The sequence below is a fragment of the Ovis canadensis genome, chromosome 3 (genome assembly GCF_042477335.2).
Source record: "Ovis canadensis isolate MfBH-ARS-UI-01 breed Bighorn chromosome 3, ARS-UI_OviCan_v2, whole genome shotgun sequence".
Taxonomy (NCBI): Eukaryota; Metazoa; Chordata; class Mammalia; order Artiodactyla; family Bovidae; genus Ovis; species Ovis canadensis.
In genome coordinates, this window is record NC_091247.1 from 188,728,284 (window position 1) to 188,751,946 (window position 23,663).

A 23,663-nucleotide genomic window follows, 5' to 3' on the forward strand; every position below is an offset into this window, starting at 1 on the left:
TAAGGTAACACAGAATGATTTCTCTAGAAACTCATATATATAAATTCAGTTCCTAGCAGAAATGAAAAAGGTACCTCTCTTAGAATTTCTTTTATAGGTTCCAATGATCAAAAGGAGACACTATTTGCTTAATAAATCAATAACATGTTTTGTAACAGTATATCAGAATACTCACAATCCAAGAAAAGGCTTTTATCATCACTATTACTTTGTTTTAAATTATTAATAATGAGGAAATTTTTATACTCAGGGCTAAGTTAAAAGATCACAGTATGAATATAATCTCAATAAAATATGTATGAGTGTAAGATGAGAAAGCAAAGAAATACTTCACATGCTTAAGGAAAGAATCTGGAATAACAGTGTCAATTACTCCAAAACAAAAGTGGAAGTGGATCAAGATAGCAGAGCAGGAGGACATGGACCTCACCTCCTCCCCAAACACATCAAAAATACATGTGCATGTGCAACAATTCTCACAGGAAACCGACTGGAGACTGGCAGAAGATCTCTCACACAAGCAAAGCTGCAAGAAAGAGCCCCCAGTAACCAGGTGACTGTGCACCAGCCCTGGCAGCTCTGCTTCAGGATGCCAGCTGGACAGACTTGGCGTCAGGCTTCAGACTGAGCTCAAGCCTGCTGTACACATCTTGTTTTAGGATCAAACTTGAAGGGTCACGCTCCCTGGGGTGTGGTTTCCTCATTGTGATACAGGAAAATAAGGGGATTAGTCAAACCAAGGCTGGATGTCTGAAATCTGTGCTCCATATGTCTGCTAATATTCCAATGTCAACGGAGCCGACGAATACTATTGTCAATGGAGCAGATGAATTTACTCTGCTACTTTTAAGGCACTGCCAGGTTATGGCAGTGGGAGAGAGTAAAGAATCGAGAACAATATAAATCTACCACACACTTTTATAATCATATAATGAGACTTTAAAAAAAAAAACTTTTTATTGTGGGTAATGTAAAAATACTCAAGTAGTGAGAAGAGTTCAATAACTCCCAGGAAACCTACCACTCAGTTTCAACAGTCATCAACTCCCGGCTATTCCTTTCATTTATATTTCCATTCAGTCTCCTAGTTGGATTTATTAACTCCAAGATATCACATACTTTAGGATCTATTTCTAAAAGATGACTTTTTAAAAAAAGCATAGCCGTAATTCCTTAATTTCTTAAGAACAAGATATAATCTTAGTTATCAAAAACAATGTCAACAATTAGTTTGTATTGATATAGGAAATAAATAAAACTCAGTGAAAAAGGATAATATATTATTACAACTGTGCAATACAAGAGAGCAATTGGAAATTAAAGAATATGTTAACAGTTGATCTTTAATGGTGGGAATAAAGGTGATTTTTAAGAAAAAAATACCTATATATTGTTATCAATATAATATTCTTTTGAATTACAACTAAATAAGAGTCTGTTCAAACACCTCCTTGGCTGTGAAAGTCCACAAATGAAAGAGATATCCCACTCTGAACACAACTGCCTTCTTTGGGCCCTTTTCCATGGCTCTTGCCACAGGCCATCCTTTAATAAGTGTTTTTATCTCCGCAACAACTAAGAGGAAATATTTTTTATGCACCTAGGTGTCCCTCAGAGTGCTTTAATATCCCTTCTTGTGTCTCAATAAAATTCTGCTCTTGATAAATATTTGCTGAATAAACTATTGTGAATGAAAAAATGAAATAGAAAACAATATGACAATGTCAATTATGATTTTAGATAGTAATATGAACTGTGTTTACCTTTAAATATATTTTAATATTTATATGATTTTAAACCTTTGTTTTGTAAAGGATTTTAAAAACTAAAGGACAAGGCTTCCCTGGTGGTCTAGTGGTTGAGAATCTGCTTGCCAATGCAGGGGTCACAGGTTTGATCCCTGGTCTGTGACGATTCCTGTAGGTCCCAGAGCATCTAAGCTCATGTGTCACAACTACTGAGCCCATGTGCTGCCATTACTGAAGCCCACATGCCTAGGGCCAGTGCTCTGCAGCAAGAGAAACCATGGCAACGAGAAGCCCGTGAACTGCAATGCAGCAAAGAATAGTTCCCCTTCGTCAGAAGCAGAGAAAACCTGCGCACAATGATGACCCAGCACAAACAAAATAAATAAATCTTAAAACAAACAAATAAACAAATGAAAAAACCACTAAAGGATAGAGATCACAAATAATGATCATTTTCATATATTTGTATTCCTTCCCACACCTCTACCCCTTTTTCACATAATCTTAATTCAGTGACTTGTCTTGCAAACTTTAGATAAGAGTCTTGATACGGATTTAATTAGGGTGTAGGTTTGGCTGATGTGAGAGACCTAAGTAAGAGTGACTTATTTGAGAAAGAAATTTGTTTCTCTTGCATGTAATTGTACGGAGGTAAATAGTCAAGATTCAACATTCAAAAAACTAAGATCATGGCATTTGGTTCTATGACTTCATGGCAAATAAAAGGGAAAAAAATGGAAATAGTGACAGATTTTATTTTTCTGAGCTCCAAAATCACTGAGGACAGTGACCAAAGCCATGAAATTAAAAAGATGCTGCTCTTTGGAAGAAAAGCTATGACAAACCTGGACAGTGTATTAAAAAACAGAGACATTATTTTGCCGACAAAGGTCCAACAAAGGTATAGTCAAAGCTATGGTTTCTCCAGTAGGCATGTACGGATGTGAGAGCTGGATTATAAAGAAGGCTGAGCACAGAAGAACTGATGTTTTTGAAATGTAGTGCTGGAGAAGACTCTCGAGAGTCCCTTGGACTGCAAAGAGATCAAACCAGTCAATCTTAAAGGAAATCAACCTTGAATATTCATTGGAAGGACTAATGCTGAAACTCCAATACTTTGGCCACCTGATGTGAAGAGCCGACTCACTGGAAAAGACTCTGATGCTGGGAAAGATTGAGGCCAAGAGGAGAACGGGGCAAGAGAAGATAAGATGGTTGGGTGGCATCATCGACTCAATGAATATGAGTTTGAGGAAACTCTGGGAGATAGGGACAGACAGGGAAGCCTGGTGCACTACAGTCCATAGGGTTGCAAAGAGTCAGACACAACTTAGTGAGTGAACAGCATCAAACAGTCAAGAGTCAATATAAAATCTCTGTTTAATGAGGTCATCCAAGAATCAGACTCCTCCCATCTTAGCATTGCCTCCTACACTAGTCTACATGATCTAAGGTTGCTTGACTTCTTGATCATGTTCCAAGCAGTGGGACAAAATAAGGGTACACCCTCCTGTCTCTCTAAAGACCTATCTCAAAGTTGGCCATATCATTTCTCTTCACATCCCATTGGCTAGTACCAGTTGCAAAGAAGGTGAAGAATGTAGTCTTCACTCTCAGTAGCCTTGCGCCCAGTTAAAAATTGGGTAATATATTGGAAAAAGGAAACAATGGATATTGATGGATAGTCAGCACTCACCACCACTCACTCAGACAGTGGTGGTGACCTGTGGAAATTCACAGGTCCATGATAGAATCACTTAAAAGAGTCAAATCATAAAATTTACTAGTATAACAGTCTGTTTCCTTGTATCATGGCTTCTTCCAGGCCTTACATACTGTAGAGTCATTTTCCTCCTGACCTTTACCTTTTCTATCCTTGGACAAACTGGGACACTGGCTTGCCAGTCTTTCCCAGTATTTCAAGCAATCTTCTGACTGGCCTCAGATTATGTCATAGCTTACATTTGCAGATATTAATTTAGTTGGCAATGCAGAAATTTTATCCTGTAATCCTTGATAGACTGATGTCTTAGACCAGGCATTTTCAAATATTACTGTGTCCTCTGGACTAAATCCAGCTCACAGCCTATTTTTGTAAACAAAGTTTTATTGGAATATAGTCACATTATTTTGTTTTTATATTGTCTATGGCTGCTTTTCATACCAGAACAGCAGAGTAGGGTAGTTGCAAGAAAGACTATATGGCTTGTAAAACCTAACATATTTGCTACCTAACCCTTTATAGAAAAATTTTGCTGACTCCTGGTCTATAGGAGGAAGGAAGGAAGACATTAATTAATGAAGTAAGACATTAATTTAGTTTGTATTGTAGATTTTTTTATTCTGTAACTTTTACTTAGTTGATAGCAGACTTCCTTACTTGATCTCTTTGATCTCTTGATCTCTTCCAGACTTGATCTCTTTCTATCTGGTCAGCTTCACTCATACTCACTCAAATGTGGTTTGTGCTTCTATTTACCCAGCTGTTTCATGTTTCTCTGCCTAGGCAAAGACAGTATGCTGGAAAACTCTTATTCATTCTTCAAGACCCAAATCAAGACTGATACTATCTGAAGTCTTTGTTGACCCACTCAGGCAAACAAATCACTCTATTCTTCTACCATTATAGCAAGGCTGCATCATAGGATTAGAATCACAGCAAAGTGGAAGCACCAGAAATAGAATGGGAGGGCACTTAAAAATCGGTAATTGACATTTTGAAGACAGCATCAAAGTAGTCACCATTATAAAAATCAATACTTCGTTGCATTTCCTTACAACAGCTTCATAGTTTAGTAATTCTATTTTTAACTACGTGAGGATTGGAGACAGCATTTAACACTGTAATCTTTTCAGAGTTTAGGAACTTTTGTTCCTAAACTTAAAATCTTTTGTTTTCTTTTGGGGTTTTATTTGGCAATTGTGAAGATCTTAATTTCAACCTATATTGCTAAACCTAACAGATAGCTTTACTCTTCAATTACATGGGACCCTAAGCTCTTTGAGCCAGTAACAATGTTTTTTGTCCTCAAAAAAGTACATGGCTTCTGTATGACAAACCCACAGCAAACATTCTCAGTGGTGAAAAACTGAAAGCATTTCCTCTAAGATCAGGAATAAGACAAGAGTGCTCACTCTTGCAACTATTACACAACATAGTTTTGGAAGTCCTAGCCATGGCAATCAGAGAAGAAAAAGAAATTAAAGGAATCCAGATTGGAAAGAAGAAGTAAAACTCTCACTGTTCAGTTGCTCAGTTGTGTCTGACTCTTTGCGACCCCATGGACTATACAGCACACCAGGCCTCTCTGTCCATCACCAACTCCTGGAATTTACTCAAACTCATGTCCATTTAGTCAGTGATGCCATCCAATCATCTCATCCTCTGTCATCCCCTTCTCCTCCTGCCTTCAATCTTTCCCAGCATCAAGGTCTTTTCCAATAGTCAGTTTTTCACATCAGGTGGCCAAAGTATTGGAGTCTCAGCTTCAGCATCAGTCTTTTCAATGAATATTCAGTACTGATTTTCTTTAGGATGGACTGGTTGGATCTCCTGCACTCCAAGGGACTCTCAAGAGTGCTCTGCAGTACCACAGTTTAAAAGCATCAATTCGTCAGTGCTCAGCTTTCTTTATAGTCCAACTCTCACATCCATACATGACTACTGGAAAAACCATAGCTTTGACTAGATGGACCTTTGCTGGCAGAGTAATGTCTCTGCTTTTTAACATGCTGTCTAAGTTGGTAATAACCTTTCTTCCAAGGAGCAAGCATCTTTTAATTTCATGGCTGCAGTTACCATCTGCAGTGATTTTGGAGCCCCCCAAAATAAAGTCTGTCTCTGTTTCCATTGTTTCCTCTTCTATTTGCCATGAAGTGATGTGACCAGATGCCATGATCTTAGAGCTAATCAATGAACTTATTAAAGATGCAGGATATAAAATTAACAGAAATTCTTTGAATTACTATGCACTAACAATGAAAAATCAGAAAGAGAAATTAAAGAAACAACCCCATTCACCATTTCAACAAAAGAAGAAAATAAAATACCTAGGAATAAATCTACCTAAGGAGAAAAAAGATCTATATGCAGAAAATTATAATACAATGATGAAAGAAATAAAGATGGCACAGATAGAAAGATATATCATGCTCTTGGATTGGAAGAATCAATATTGTGAAAATAACTATACTACCCAAAGCCTTCTACAGATTCAGTGCAATCCCTATCAAATTACTAATAGCATTTTTCACAGAACTAGAATAAAAAATTTTACAGTTTGTTTGGAAACACAAAAGACCCTCAATAGACAAAGCAATCTTGAGAAAGAAAAATGCAGCTGGAGGAATCTATCTTCCTGACTTCAGACTATACTATAAAGCTACCATCATCACAAAAACAAAATATAGATCAATGTAACAAGACTGAAAGTCCAGAGATAAGCTGATGCACTTATCGTTGACAACGGAGGCAAGAATATACAATGGAGAAAAGACAGCCTCTCTTCAATAAGTGGTGCCGGAAAAACTGGACAGCTATGTGTAAAAGAATGAAATTAGAACACTTCCTAACACTATGCACAAAAATAAACTCAAAATGGATTAAAGACCTAAATGTAAGGCCAGAAACTAAAAACTCTTAGAGAAAAAAGGCAAAACATTCTTTGACATAAATCACAGCAAGGTCCTCTTCGACTCATCTCCTAGATAAACGAAAAAAAAAAAAAAAACCCAACAACCAAAACTAAACAAATGGGGCCTAATTAAATGTAAAATCTTTTGCATAGCAAAGGAAACTATACACAAGATGAAAAGACAACCCTCCGAATGGGAGAAAATAATTGCAAATGAAGTAACTGACAAAGGGTTAATTTCCAAAATATACAAGCAACTCACGAAGTTCAATATCAGAAAAACAAACAACCCAAACAAACAAACAAAAAGGGGCCAAAGTCCAAAGGCAAGGGTGGGAGCAGTCAGTGCCAGGACCCCGCACTTACTGAGTACCCTCCAAGATTCATGGTGAGGAGGATATTCTCCCTGTAAACCTCTCTTCTGAACTCGGATGCCCTGGGGGAGAAGTTTGTGCTTTTCAGTTCAGATGGTAGAGTAGAGGGATGTGTGTTCATCTTCTCCTGTGAGAACACCAAAATTGCAACTAGCTGCTGAACAACCATCGACAGGAGGATGTTGGCAAAAAAAGATACCCTACATCCAAGGACAAAGAAGAAGCTGCAACAAGACAGTAGAAGGGATGCAATCATGTTAAAATCAAAACCCATATCTGCCAGAGACTCTTATAGGGTACAAACAAAACCTTGTGCACACCAGGATCCAGGAAAAAGGAACAGTGATCCCCACAAGAGACTGAGTCAGACCTGCTTGTTAATGTCTGAGGGTCTCCTGTGGAGGTGTGGGTCAGCAGTGGCCTGCTGCAGGAACAGAGGCACTGGTAGAAGCAGTCCTAGTAGGCATGGCATGTGGCCTAAGTCTTCTTGGAGGAGATTGCCCTTAGCCCTACCATAGAGCTTGCAGCCCTAACATAGAGCTGCTGGCTGGGCAACCCACAAACTGGAGAACAGTTATATCAAAGAAGTTTCTTGCACTGTTGCAAAGGTTCTAGGCCCCACATCAGACTTCCCAACCTGGGGATCTGGCAAAAGGACTGGTAATCCCAAGGGAATCTGACTTTGAAGGTCAGAGGGATTTGATTACAGAATTTCCACAGGACTATGGGAAATGGAGATTCTTGGAGGGCACAAACAAAACCTTGTGTGCACCAGGACCCAAGGGAAAGGAGCAGTGACCCCACAAGAGACTGAGTCACACTTCCCTGTGAGTGTTTGGGGGGTCTTCTGTGGAGGTATAGCTCAACAGTGGCCTGCCGTGGGGTCAGGGGCACTGGCAGCAGCAGTCCAGTGAGGCACACCTTGGCATCTCTTGGAGGAGGTCATCATTAGCCCTACCATACAGTCTGCAGACTTCAGGACTGGGCTGCCTCAGGACAAACAACTAACAAGGAGGGAGCACAGCCCCACTCATCAACAGAAAATTGGATTAAAGATTTACTGAGCATGGCCCAGCCCACCAGAGCAAGAGCCAGTTTTCTCCATGGAACACAGCCAGTCCCTCCCATCAGGAAGCTTGCACAAGCCTCTTATCCTCATCCATCCGAGGGCAGACAGAAGAAGCAAGAACTACAATCTCATGGCCTACAGAATGAAAACCACCATCACAGAAAACTAACCCAAATGATCATGTGGATCACAGCCTTCTGTAACTTAGTAAAGCTATGGGCCACATAGTATAGAGCAACCCAAGAGGGACAGGTCTCATGGAGAGTCTGAGATGGGTCATGGTCTGACAAAATGTGGTCCACTGAAGAAGGGAATGGCAAACCACTTCAGTATTCTTGCCTTAAGAACCCCATGAACAGTATGAAAAGGCAAAAAGATATGACACTGAAAGATGAACCCCCCAGGTCAGTAGGTGTCCAATATGCTACTTGGGAAGAGCAGAGAAATAGCTCCAGAAAGAATGAAGAGGCTGAGCCAAAGTGGAAACAACACTGAGTTGTGGATGTGTCTGGTGGTGAAAGTAAAGCCAGTGCTGTAAATAACAACACTGCACAGGAGCCTGGAATGTTAGGTCCATGAATCAAGGTAAACTGGATGTGGTCAAACAGGAGATGGCAAGAGTGAACATCAACATTATACGAATGAATCAGTGAACTACAATGGAATGGAATGGATGAATTTAATTCAGATGACCATTATATCTACTACTGTGGGCAAGAATCCCTTAGAAGAAATGGAGTAGCCCTCACAGTCAACAAAAGAGTCTGAAATGCAATAACTGGATGTAGTCTCAACAATGACAGGACGATCTTGACTTGTTTCCAAGGCAAACCATTCAAAATCACAGTAATCCCAGCCTATGCCCCCACCACTAATGCCAAAGAAGCTGAAGTTAAAAGAGTCTACAAAGACCTACAAGACCTAGAACTAATACACACATAAACAAAAACATCCTTTTCATCAGGGAATTGGAATGCAAAAGTTGGAAGCCAAGAGATAACTGGACTAACAGGCAAGTTTGGCCTTGGAGTAAAAAATGTAGCAGGGCAAAGGTTAACAGATCTTTGCCAGGAGAACACACTAGTCAAAGCAGACACCCTCTTCCAGCAACACAAGAGATGACTCTACACATGGACATCACCAGATGGTCAATACTGAAATCAGATGGATTATATTCTTTGCAATTAAAGATGGAAAAGCTCTATATAGCCAGCAAAACAAGACCTGGAGCTAACTATGGCTCAGATCATTTGAGCTCCTCATTGCAAAGTACAGGCTTAAATTGAAGAAAGTAGGGAAAACCACTAGGCCATTCAAGCATGACCTAAATCACATCCTTTATGATTACACAGTGGAAGTGACAAATAGACTCAAGGAATTAGATCTGATAGAGAGAGTGCCTGAAGAACTATGGACGGAGGTCAGTAGCATTGGACAGGAGGCAGTGATCAAAACCATCCCCAATAGAAAGAAATGCAACAAGGCAAGATGGTTGTCTGAGGAGGCCTTACAAATAGCTTAGAAGAAGAGAAATGAAAAGCAAAGGAGAAAGGGAAAGATATACCCAACTAAATGCAGAGTTCCAGAGAAGAGCAAGGAGAGATAAGAAAGTCTCCTTAAATGAACAATGCAAAGAAATAGAGGAAAACAATAGAATGGGAAAGACTAACAATCACTTAAAGAAAATTATAGATTCAAGGGAACATTTCATTCAAAAACAGGCATAATAAAGGACAGAAACAGCAAGGACCTAACAGGAAGCAGATGAGATTAAGAAGAGGTGGCAAGAATACACAGAAGAATTGTACCAGAATGATCTTAATGAACTGGATAATCATGATGGTGTGGTCACTCACCTAGGAGACATCCTGGAGTGTGAAGTCAAGTGGGCATTAGGAAGCATTACTACAAATAAAGCTAGTGGAGGTGATGGAATTCCAGCTGAGCTATTTCAAATCCTAAAGGATAATGCTGTTAAAGGGCTGTACTCAATATGCCAGCACATTTGGAAAACTCAGCAATGGCTACAGTATTGGAAAAGTTTTCATTCTAATCCCAAAGAAAGGCAATGCCAAACAATGTTCAAACTACCATACAATTGTGCTTATTTCACCTGCTAGCAAGGTAATGTTCAAAATTCTTCTAAAAAAAAAGCAAGGCTTCGAAAGTATGTGAACCAAGAACTTCCAGATGTACAAGTTGGATTTAGAAAAGGTAGCAGAACTGGAGATCAAACTGCCAACATCCACCAGATGATATAAAAAGCGAAAGAATTAAAAAAAAACCACATACTTCTGTTTCACTGACTATGCTAAAGCCTTGGCTGTGTGGATCACAACAAACTGTGGAAAATTCTTAAAGGGACAGGAATACCAGACCACCTTACCTGTCCCATGAGAAACCAGTATGGAGGTCAAGAGTCAACAGCTAGAACTGGACAGGGAACAACAGACTGGTTCCAAATTGGGAAAGGAGTATGTCAAGGCTGTATATTGTCACCCTGCTTATTTAACTTCTATGCAGATTACATCATGCGAAATGCCAGCTGGATGAATCACAAGCTGGATACAAGATTGCTGGGAGAAGTATCAACAACCTCAGAAATGCAGATGATACTACTTCAGTTGCAGAAAGTGAAGAGGAATTACAGAGCCTCATGATGAGGGTGAAAAGAGAGAGCGAAAAAGCTAGCTTAATCTCAGTATTCAAAAAACTAAGATCATGGCATCTGGTCCCATCACTTCATGGCAAATAGAAGCGGAAAAAGTGGAAGCAGTGGCAGATTTTATTTTCCTAGACACTAAAATCACTGAGGATGGTGACTGCAGCCAAGATATTTAAAGACATTTGCTCTTTGGAATAAAACTACAACAAACCCAGACAGCGTATTAAAAAGCGAAGACATCACTTTGCTGACACAGATCCATATAGTCAAAGCTATGGTTTTCCTAGTAGTCATGTATGGATGTGAGAGTTGGACCATAAAGAGAGGGCTAAAGTTTTGATGATTTTCCATTGTGGTACTGGAGAAGACTCCTGATAGTCTGTTGCACTGCAAGGAGCTCAAACCAGTAAAGGAAATCAGCCCTAACCATTCATAGAAAGAACTGATGCTAAAGCTGAAGTTCCAATACTCTGGCTACCTGATGGGAAGAGGAGATTCATTTGAAAAGACCCTGATGGCAGCAGAGATTGAAGGCAAAAGGAGAAGAGGGCAACAAAGGATGAGATGGTTAAATAGCATCACTGACTCTGTGGACATGAATTAGAGCAAACTCCAGGAGATAGTGAAGAACAGGAAGCTTCTTGTGCTGCAGTCCATAGGGTTGCAAAGAGTCGGACACAACTTAGTGACTGAACAACAACAGCAATATGGAATCTATAAAAATGATACTGATGAAACTATTTGCAGGGCAGGAATAGAAACACAGATGTAGAAAATGGACTTGTGGACATAGTGGGGGAAAAAGAGGGTGGGAGGAATTGAGAGCATAACATTGAACTACAAATATTGCCATGTGTAAGAGATAGTGGGAAGTTGCTGTATAACACAGGGAGCTCAGCCTCGCTTTCTGACAACCTAAGGGAGTGGGATGGAGGCTAGAGCGAGAGGGAGGCTCAGGATAGAGGGGATGTATGTATACTTGTGGCTGATTCACATTGTTGTATGGCAGAATCCAACACAACATTGTAAAGCAATTATCCTCCAATTAAAGATAAAGTAAAATAAATTTAAAAAATATGGCTTCATAGAAAGCTACATCTGAAATATTGGTTAAATGAAATCAAACTGCATTGATTCCAGGGTCTCTTATGACATAATTACTTGATATAGAAATAATATCAGATATTATATATCTGATTACTTGATATAGAGGAAATATTCTTCATAATAAAAATATGATTAAACTGGTAATTGAAAACTATAGTTTTCAGTGCTCAGACAATAAATATTGAGTGTCTTAGTTCAGTATGTGAGACAGGAGGGACATGGAATTTATTATTTCTCTCTTCTACCATCACATCTCTAAGAATTGAATATGATTTCCTGTCCTACGTTAGTCTTTCCTCTATGTTAACCAATAACTGGGATGAGGCATAAAAAACTAGCTACTTGAATGAAAAACATGCTCCTGGAAGATAACACCCAACTAAACCAGCTTCTTCAAGACTCGAATCAAGACCCTCACTTTGTTGTACCTCCTTACTCAAAGCTATTATGTCATAAACTCTGTCTATCCCAACCACTTTCCCACCATGCAAGAGCCACCACTTCAGATCCTCAAATCATATGAACATCCTTCCCCTGGACACCCCATTTTGAGATTCTGCTAAATCTCTATTGAGGTGATATTTTACTGCAAGAGGTCTAATTATCAGCTTTTTAAAATAATCAATGAATTTTTCTGATGGTTTGTTGGGAACATGACAATTGATACCTTCATATGACTTCTTCTGCTTATTGCACTTTTGGATATTTGGGTTTGAAAAGCATAAAGGTATAAAGCATATTTAATATAAGGCAAGGCCTGGTTTTATTTTAGACAAAGTGAAGTGAAAGTCGCTCAGTTGTGTCTAACTCTTCGCGACCCCATGGACTGTCCAAGGAATTCTTCAGGCCAGAATACTGGAGTGGGTAGCCATTCTCTTCTCCAGGGGATCTTCCCAACCCAGGGATCAAACCCAGGTATCCTGCATTGCAAGTGGATTCTTTACCAGCTGAGCCACAAGGGAAGCCCAAGAACACTGGAGTAGGTAACCTATCCCTTCTCCAGCAGATCTTCCCGATCCAGGAATTAAACCAGTGTCCCTGCATTGCAGGCAGGTTCTTTACCAACTGAGCTATTTGGGACATAGACCCAAACGTGAGGAATATGGCTAAAGGGTGTTTCTATACTTCATAATTAGGATCACAGATAAAAATTGACATGGTTAATAATAACAATCTTAAATTTTAGTTTCCTTTCTAAGCTGACTGTGGATGTAAGATAAAGAAAAAAAGTTTACATATTCTTTAACAATTATTTAACGCCTACTATCGGAGAAGGCAATGGCACCCCACTCCAGTACTCTTGCCTGGAGAATCCCAGGGACGGTGGAGCCTGGTGGGCAGCCGTCTACGGGGTCGCACAGAGTCAGACACGACTGAAGCGACTTAGCAGCAGCAGCAACTATGGACCAGGCCCTGTTTTAGGTGTTATGTTGTAATGAAGAGAGCTAGAAACAGACTATAAAATATAGAAACTACATAGGGAGTAAGAAGTGCTATTTAAGCAACTATTTAGAAAATAATCTATTGATTGTTTAGTTCTTAGAACTAAACACTTCACAATCCTAGCAGCTTTGCTATTTAGGGAAACCTCAAACCAAGCTGGAGGAGTATATTGTGTATAGGAAGCTTCAGTACAAAGCAACATTCAGACCAATTCTGAAAGTGAAAGCCAGCCATTGTTATGTATTTGAATGCCAGATTCTGTAAGTAAAGGCCAATAGGAAAAAAAAAACCAAAATCAGTGTTTCGTTAATTAGGAGAAACATGTGGTACTACAGTGCACTCACTTGTTAAGTAAGCCAGAATGACCCTTTGTATGGAAAATGATTTTACATTAATTAATTCAACACTTAATTGGGAAAATTACCATGTTATATCTAGAAAATAAAATTTAAAAGATGTATATATTTTCCTGTTTTGTTTTTCCAACTTCTGAGTTAAGCATTTGATTTCCATGTTTCAATTACTCATGGGAGGGCATGAGTACACAGTAAACAGAAATCAGCCAAACTCGTAGTACAAATTCCCATAGAAATGGCATCTGGGCTAATGAATTCTCACAAGATACCTTGGCAGTCTTTCAAGAATACCTAATACTGGCCTAAATTAACCTCCTGAGGACATCAGTCTACCACGTCCAGTGATGGGGCTCCCTACAGTGCAGATGGGTGCTCTCACACTCTGGCCCGTGCAGAGAGCTGTGAGGGCTTTAGGGATCAGGAGAAATGACCACTTTATTTGCACTTCAAGTCCTCTACATTCTTCACCAATAACAAAAAACCAAAACAACAAAAAATACCCTTCTTATTTTAAGACATTTCTGAGAAACAGTTTTTTTTTCTAATTTTCTCCACTGTGAGCTTACTGACCTCAGCCAAATCAAGAGCTGGGACCTCAAGTACTGCCAGCCTCAGCACACACAACGATTCAGTGCTTAAAGGGAAAGGAATGAGGTAAAAACACATGGAATATGCAGGTAACTCTTTTTTTAATGGTCTAGAACCACCTCCTGCACTCCTTAGCAGACATCTTGCTCCCCAACACTGGGGGGAAGTGGCAATGATCAGAAATCAGATTTCAATTGTGTCAATACATGGATTTTTTTTTCCTTCTGGATTTTACCACTCCCCTCTTCATCTTTATATCTATCAAAACCACACCACTGTCCCTCAGTATCCATGGGGTACTGGTTCCAGGAGCCCCCACAGATACCAAGTTGTGTGGATGCTCAAATTCCTTAGATAAAGCAGTCATAGTATTTGCATATGACCTATGAACACTGGCACATCTTTAAATCAATTCTAGATTATTTAAAAATACCTAATACAATATAAATGCTATGTACCTGACAGTGTGAGGCAAATTCAAGTTTTGCTTTTTGGAATTTTCTGGAATTTCTTTCTTTCTTTTTTTTTTTTTTTTAAAGAAAAATTTCAATCTGTGGTTGGCTGAACCCATGGATCAGTTCTAGAGGGAGATGCTAACTTGGGAAGGGAGAGAAGTGGAAGCATACATCTGGACTGACCTCCAAATTGACAGAGGATGAGAATCCTACCTTTTGGATTCTGAATTCAGCCTAGCACAGTGCCTGGTGCAGTTTGTTGACCTGATCTGAGAGCTTATGACAACGTTTAGACCAGAATAGGGTTGTGGTGGAAAAACCACCTTTAAAAACACCCTGAAATCCAGCTTACCTTTGCTTAACTACCTATAAATTTTACTCATAAGTAAATCCTACTAAAAGTACAGACTCAAGAATGCTATTACTAATAGCTATAACAAACCAGAAAGCAAACTGATCAGGAAAATTAAATGATTAAGTTTTCTAAGCCTCATTACTCACAAAATTATGCAAATGTACACATGCAATCTTTTTTGTCAGGTTACAGCAGAACAAAGAAATTAGGCATCTTCTTGTTCTGACTGATTTACGTTTCATAATACCCTTCCTTGCATGATTTGAAAACAATTTACGAGATGGAGAGTGAAAGAGATAGATTGCAGGGAAACTTTAAGCTTGTATTACAAGTTTATAATAAGGCTTTTAGTAAGTCATCAGGTTAGATTAATTACAACACATTTAGCTTACTCCAGAAATAAATAAACATATAACTAAAGAATAAAGTAAATTTTTTCTATCCAATAAAGTTTTTTTGGTTAATTATAGTACTTCTAGGTTTGCCTTTTAAATTTTAGCTGAAATAGGAGGGTTGGGAAATTCAGCACATAATTAATGTTGGGAGATTGAGGCAAATTTCAATAGTTTATTTTCTGATAAAGTCTCCCATACTCCTATATGATTACCTTTATTGATCAGAATTTTAGTATAGAGATTTTAAAAGGGTTAAGATTTAAGATTAAGAAGGAAGAAGATTTCAGATTTCAGAAAGTGTGAATCCAGTGGAGTGCAACCAAAAATCTTAAACCTCACCTGATTCTGTTTTAATGTGGACACCAGTTTCTGCAGCGTGATGTTTTCCTCCTCTAGTTCAGTGTAGTCCTGAAGGAGACGGGCCTCTCGGAATTTATATTCTCGGATTTCATCCTTCATCCGTATTCTTTGTAGCTCCCCCATCTCATTATTCTGAAACAAGAGAATAAACAGTAAATACAAAAGTTTCTTATAATAGATTTTAATAAGTATAGATAAAGTCTTGGTAGTTAATAATAATAAAAATATCACATGGAGTGTAAATTGGTACTGGTACCATCTTTTTTAGAGTAACAATTTAAAATCTGTCAAACTTTACAAGCACATACACATAACCCAGCAATTCTAAAATCATTCTTAAGCATACTCTCTTAGAAGTAAACAAAAAGAAAAATGCAGTCATGCCTATTTACACAAAGAACAGGAAAAGTCTAAATGTTTGCTAATAATAGAGAACAATGACATGATCATGCATCCTTTAGTGGAATAATATAAAATTATTTAAAATAATGAGAAAAAGGAATGAGTAGTAGTTTTATGCACTAAAATGGAAATAGAGCTACAATATATTTAGAAAATTATAGATTAATATGCTTCCCAAGTGGCACAGTGGTAAAGAATCCACCTGTCAGTGCAGGAGATATGGTTTGATTCTTGGGTCAGGAAGATCCCCTGGAGTGGGAAATGGCAACTCACTCCAATATCCTTGAAAGGAGCCTGGCAGTCTACAGTCCACTGGGTTGCAAAGAGTCAGACACGACTGAACACACACACATACACACACACACATGCATAAAACACCAATTTTCCAAACTCTGATGGGGGAGTCCTTCTACAAGTTTCAAAATCTTCCAACTAAAGCCACATGGCCTAATTCTGCCTTGCTCCAGCTACCCTGGCTTTAGCCACAGAAACTTCTTTCTGCTCCCACGAGATGTTGAACTTGGCAGCTCATTCCTGCCTTCAGACTTTTGCATTCCCCCTCCCAGACTCCCTGCCTCCAGATTAAGGTGCCATGAGCCTCTTCGACAATGTGGTAAAGCTGATAGACTACTTCTCAGAATATTTTAAAGGGCATTGAAAGAGTTCAGATCCTCCAATGCCAAAATATGGCACTTTAGTATATTGATTATTTTGAGCTGAAGGCATTTGACAGACAGCAGATTCAGGAAGGGCTCTCTGCCCTCCCCTTTTCTACATAAAAGCTGGACACGAAATTTCCCTTGGAAAGGTGCCCTCCTTGTACTGGAAGAGAACATTCTTATCGCCAGAGACTGGGAGTCAGTGCGAAAATGGACCTGTGCAAACAGGCCTACTAAAATGACCTTCCATTCATTCCCTCTATTTACTTCCTAGTCACTGTCCCATGATATACTACCCCTAGTCCAAGCTCCTTTGTCTTCTCATATCCCCATAATTTATCATTCTTTGTGCAAAAAAGGTATATAAGTTTTTGGGCCTAATGATTTCTGGTCTTCATTTTCCTTTTGACGACTCCCATGTACTTGTAAAAAAATTCAGTAAGTTTATATGCTTTTTTTCCTGTTAATCGGCTTTATGTCAGTTTAATTCTTCATCCCAGTCACAGAATCTAAGAGGATAGAAGGAAATTTTCTTCCCTTACAGCATAAAAGACAACATTATAAAGGACATTATGTTAAAATTAATGTAATATTTTATAAAATTATGATATGGTAATCAGATAATTATTTACGGTAAAAAGAAAGTGTTAGTTGCTCATTCATGTATGACTCTTTGCAACCCCATGGACTGTAGCCCACCAGGCTCCTCTGTCCATGGAATTCTCCAGACAAGAATATGGAGTGGGTAGTGATTCCCTTCTCTAGGGTATCTTCCTGACCCAGGGATGGAACCTGGGTCTCCTGCATTACAGTCAGATTCTTTCCCACCTGAGCCATCAGGGAAACCCCAGATTATTCATGGTAGTGGCCCTCAATTAATCATACTTTCCTGTGGCCACACGCATAGAGTCTCCTTTCAAGTCAACCCTGAACTGGCCTACAGAATGCAGTGGAAGCCTTAAGAGGCCTTGAAGCTATTGTTCTTCCTCTCTTGGAACTCCACCACCACGTGAAGAAGCCCAGGCTAGCCTGCTGGAGCATGTGGCCAGCAAACAGTCAGCACCAGCTGCCAGGCATGGGAGTGAGACACCTTGAATTCTTCGGCTCAGATGGCTGCGATGATGGCTGCCACATGAGTGACCCCAGGCTAGTTGGTAAGAACTGCCCAGCTGAGTACAGCTTGAATATCTGATCTATTGAATCATGGGGTATTATTTTAAGCCCTTAAATTTGGGGTGACTAGTAATATATAACTGACACACTAATACATGTGACTCTTTATTAATGGAATGTATAATCAGATCCAGTGGTAGATCTAAGAAATATATTTTCAAAGCAATGATGATATTTAAAGATCCTGCAATATGATATGATATGAAAATACACAAAGTAACGGTGTTGCTAATGCTACTGAAGTTTGTTGCCTACATTCAAACAGAAGAAAACATTAAATTTTAGTTTGAGTCTAGAGAAAAAGGAGATGTAATAATTTTTCCCTCCAAGTTTATAGGTCTTCTGCATTTGATCCACAGATTCCCTTGACCCAAGTTAGGAAACTCTTCTGCTTCTATTTGTCATTTAGGTCTCAGTTCAAATGTTATTTCCTCAGAGAGGCCTTCCCTGAACAACTCCCCCAACCCTGCCCTTCAGTCTCCCATATTCCAATATGGTTTCCTTTATAGATCAGAATTTTAGTATAGATATTGAAAAAATAACTGTTGAAAGAATAGCACTAAACATTACTTGAAATTAGTAATTTACATACCTTTTACATTTTTAACATCTGAATATAATCAATCTTTTCTATAGTGTTGCTCATGTGTCCCTAATACCTGACATATTTTAGGTCTTTATAACCATGGAATGAATAAACAGGTATACAAATAGCTGAAAACAAGATCTAAAAAATATTATTGTAGGGATTATGGTTTTTTTCTGGGTTCTTAGAGCAGGGAACAAAGTAAGAAAACACATTTTCAAATAAACATACCTAAATCTGTGAAATGCCTTGACTTGTTACAATTCTTCAATATACTGTCCAGCTATTTGGAGGCAGAAACATTACTTTATTCCCTGCTCCTTGAAAAATACTTTAAGCATATATGTTCAATAAGTATAGAATGAAAAACAGAAGAGTTTGGAGGTAAAGCCAAATTACAATATTTTATTAAAGTCTTTTATTTTGTAGAAATAGGAAATTTTAAATAATATTTTTCTGTATCTTTAAAGGTCTACCATTAACTGAATGATTTATAGTTATTTAGTTTTCCTCATTTATATGCATGAACATATGGCGGAAACTAACAAACTGGATGCCAGTCATTTACATAAAATTATAGACAAAAATGTTATAAGAGATTCTGTAAAATGTGACTGTATACAATGCAAATATAATGGCCAGGAAATCTAGCTCATATAAACTCAGAATTAACCATAAAATCTTATATAGTGAGACAGGAAATGCAAGGACAAATTTAAGGTCATGGCAAAGCTAATAAGGGTCACCAACAAATAACTCATAAAACAGTGAATGAAAACTTCTGATGTTAATTAAGGAAAAGGAAGAGCTTGGTGTGGAGACTGGTTAAATTGAAAGACTTTCTAGCAATAAAACACACATAAGATCCAGAGGGAGGCCTGGCATGCTGCGATTCATGGGGTCGCAAAGAGTCGGACACGACTGAGCGACTGAACTGAAGTGAACTGAAGATCCAGAGGAAGAAAACTGATCTCATTTATTTTGCTAGAAACTCATGTTTTTTTGAATTGCCAAAGGTTAAATTTTCGGGTAATGCTTCCACAGCAAATTTAAAAATTTGCTATGTTTGTTTTTTGCATACTAACCATCCACTCATCACTGACTTTTTTTTTTTTTTTCCTTTCTGGGATAAGATGATGCTGAGCTCTACTAAAAACCCTTATCAAGAATAATTAGAGTGAGGAAAATAAAGCATGAGAAAGTAGAGAAAATGGCATAACCAGGGAATACTCTAGGCTTTCACCTCCAAAGACCTGAGTCCCAGCCTCTTCTCAAGGGACAGGGGAGTCCCAGGAATGTTTGGGGTAGACGATCCTCATAGTATGCATTGCACTTGACTGTAGCAGCATTCTGAGAGTTTTATTTTAATTAACATTAAGAGGATTTCTTTTTGTGGGAATAATAAATTCCCTCTATTATTGGCCAGAGATATGAAAATATAAACACTTATTATTACACAAAGGCTAAAAAGTATAAACACTAATAGTGCCTTCCAGGTCTATAGCTCTTAGCTTTTTATAACTTAATTATATTCATTGTCATATTAGATCTTAATAATAGCTTGTGTGAGTTGGGTGACAAGTTCTTGCCCACAGCTTACTCATCTGTAAAGTGGGGATACTAATACTTAATATTATATGGTAGTTATGAGTATTTAATGATATAATATGGGGAAATGAGCAGAGATGCCCAGCACACAGAAAATTTCCCTAACAGTGGAATATGTGCTTCTACAGAGAAACATTCACATCTAAAGGCTGAAAGCAATTATTATTATTTCTAATTACTCCTGGATGAGTCAGGGGTAGCTTTATAATGGACATAATATTTGACTAGAACCTTGAAGGACAAGTAGAGTTGACTAAATGGGTAAAGAGGTGGATGAACCTTCCAGTTGAAAGTAAACTTTTGGCCAAAAGGAGAGTTTTATTTGTGTTGAGGACAATACTAAAATAGCCAATAGCCAGACTGAGTATTTCCTTAAGGCACCAGTGAAGCTGGAGCACTGATAGAGAGAAAGAGAAGAGAGAAATTCAGGAAAATCTAAAAAAGCTAATTATTTTCAACTTATGCCTACATTTGGTGTTATTTCATAAAATAAAATTTTAAATTACGATCTAGTGTGGTTAACCTATGAGGCAGTAGGAGGAACCAAAACATTGTCATTACTTGGAATCTTTCAAGTTCTTTACTAGGCTGTGGTTTAGGAAAAAGGGCAGTTTGGTGTGGTTGGTGCAAAGTAACAAGATAGATTTTACAGGAAATTCTACATTAAACAAAGGAATTTGGGGAATCATCAAAGTCTTTTAAACAAAGTGGTCATGTAACAAGACCCATGTTTTGAAAAGTCACTCTGAGAGGTGGGAAGGTGGACAGGAGAACAAGCTAAGCCATCGGCTAAAAGTCAGCATGAGGGAGAGGATAAGGAATATTGAGGAACATCTCAGCGTGAACAGCATTTGGTCACTGACTGATGCAACAATCAATGAAAGAGGAAGAAGAGTAGAGTGAAGAAACAACAGCCTAATAAGGATAACAGAACTGTAAGAAAGGAAGAAATTTTACAACAAAGTGAACATGAGAGTTAAAGATGTGTCTTCTTAATAATTACATGTAATATTAATTTGGGTAGTCAAACCAGGAATTTCTGGATCTGTGAGTGGAGGGAAGACAACTGGAGAGGGGAAAGAATGGGATAGGCAGTACTGACCTTCTTACTTCTCTCCCATAGAGTTGCTGCTGATGGGGAGTTCTGGCACTTCAAGACCTTAATATTTATTTTCCTTCTTTTGGCCAAAAATGAACTCTTCTCTTGTTGGTGAGAGGAGTGGATGACAGTTCTTCTTGCCTGACCTCTCATGTCCTCAGTGTCCTCAGCTCAGGTGATTTGTTCTCTGTCCCACATAACGAATAACTTACTTCCTATTTTTCTAAGTCATCTCCAGTTCTCCCCAGAGGAAAGAGATTCTTCCATCAAAGTTTGTTATGCTTTGATCTCCAACGTTCTCATTATATGCAACCCTGTGTCTTAACTTCCATCTTTACCCAGGTTTGATTCCACTGTCATCACATACTGTCTTACAAACACATTTTACTCTCTTGCATCTCTTTCCCTTGATCACAGAACCCAACTTTCTGCCTTGTTATGCCCAAAGAAGGACAGAACTGGACAAAATACAAATCCATGCCCTGTGGTTTCAATTACAACTCATAAAGAGGTAGTGGGATGTGGTGGTGAAGAGCCCTGACTCTGGACCAAACTTCCTTGGGTTCAAACCCCTGCTTCAACACAGTAACTTTGGTCAAGGTTACTAATTCTCTGTGCCTGTTTCCTTTCCTGTCAGGGCAATAACCTCCAGGAAAATAACCTCCATCCGTTAGGTGGATCAGAATGGTGCCTGGTATGAGTGGACACAGATGTACAGAACAGTCTTTTGGACTCTGTGGGAGAGGGAGAGGGTGGGATGATTTGGGAGAATGGCATTGAAACATGTATAATATCATATATGAAACAAGATGCCAGCCCAGGTTTGATGCATAATACTGAATGCTTGGGGCTGGTGCACTAGGATAACCCAGAGGGATGGTACGGGGAGAGAGGAGGGGGGTTCAGGATGGGGAACACGTGTATACCTGTGGTGGATACATGTTGACGTGTGGCAAAACCAATACAATATTTTAAAGTAATTAACCTCCAATTAAAATAAATAAATTTATTTTAAAAAAGTAAAAAAAACAAACTAGTTCTGAATCTCTAAAACAAGCCTTCAGTTCAGTTCAGTTCAGTCACTCAGTCATGTCCGATCCCATTTGTGACTCCATGAATTGCAGCATGCCAGGCCTCCCTGTCCAACTCCCAGAGTTTACCCAAACTCACATCCATCGAGTTGGTGATGCCATCCAGCCATCTCATCCTCTGTTGTCCCCTTCTCCACCTGCCCTCAATCCCTCCCAGGATCAGGGTCGTTTCCAATGAGTCAACTCTTCATATGAGGTGGCCAAAGTATTGGAGTTTCAGCTTTAGCATGAGTCCTTCCAATGAACACCCAGGACTGATCTCCTTTAGAATGGACTGGTTGGATCTCCTTGCAGTCCAAGGGACTCTCAAGAGTCTTCTCCAACACCATAGTTCAAAAGCATCAATTCTTCAGCACTCAGCTTTCTTCACAGTCCAACTCTCACATCCATACATGACCACTGGAAAAACCACAGCCTTGACTAGACGGACCTTTGATGGCAAAGTAATGTCTCTGCTTTTCAATATGCTATCTAGGTTGGTCATAACTTTCCTTTCAAGGAGTAAGCATCTTTTAATTTCATGGCTGCAATCACCATCTGCAGTGATTTTGGAGCCCCCCAAAATAAAGTCTGACACTGTTTCCACTGTTTCTGCATTTATTTCCCATGAAGTGATGGGACCTTAGGCATTCTTTATTGGTCATTCATATACATATCCACAGTGTGGTAAGTTCCCAACTTCTCTCTTCCTACTATCAGTCTCCTCTCTCCTGAGAATCTTGCCTCATGTTTACTTGGATTGGAGGTAGGACAGAAGATAAGAGGTATGGTTCATATTCCCATTCTCATTATTTTCTTCTAAGCTACTGTATACAGTTTAAAGACTAAATCCAGTCTTAAACAAACTCTAACTTTTACATCCATATTTCAATTTCTACAGTCATGATTTTTTTTTTTTAATCCATTCCAATGAACACTGCATCTGCTCTTGTCAAAGCCATCAATAACTTCCATGTTGCCACTGGATTTGGTGGCTATGCCTGTGTTTTCCTCTCACCCCACTCCTTCAACAGTGTTTACCAATCCCTCCTTTCTGAAACTCTTTATGCTATTGGCTTTTCAGACATCTAAACTCTAATCTCATTGGCTGTTTCTTTGCAGTCCTTTCTGACCTGCTCTTCTTCTCAGCTCAACCTCTCTACTATCCAGTGTACCAAATCTATACGGAGCCCCTCCCTTTTCTGGCTACTCTCCAAAGGTAACCTCATCCAGGGCTCTGGCTTTAAATATACCACTGATATGCTGATGACTCTCAAATCCCCACTAGGGCTAACAGAACCCTACTGGGCCTGATTCTTGCCTTACTTAAAGTGCTCATACTATAGCTTTCTCCAACAAATACATCATGCTCCCACTTCCTGAGCTTCTGATTTCCAAACCATCTCAAGCTGGGGCCTGCTTTAGAGTCCTTGCACCAGGTGTCTCCTCTGCTTGGATTTCCCTCTTTGTTCACACTTTTTTGGTCTCTTTATTAGGATCTCAAATGTCATCTCCAC

General features: G+C 38.9%; 1 protein-coding gene across 4 annotated transcripts in view; it reads right to left on the reverse strand.

Moving 5' to 3' along the window:
• Positions 1-23,663, reverse strand: part of BICD1 (BICD cargo adaptor 1) — a 253,448-nt gene that overhangs the window by 53,166 nt on the left and 176,619 nt on the right. For all 4 annotated transcript variants that reach the window (XM_069585375.1, XM_069585373.1, XM_069585376.1 and 1 more), the window contains exon 3: positions 15,529-15,681. In XM_069585375.1, the coding sequence (XP_069441476.1) occupies positions 15,529-15,681 (153 nt within the window). The remainder of the gene's footprint in view (positions 1-15,528; positions 15,682-23,663) is intronic.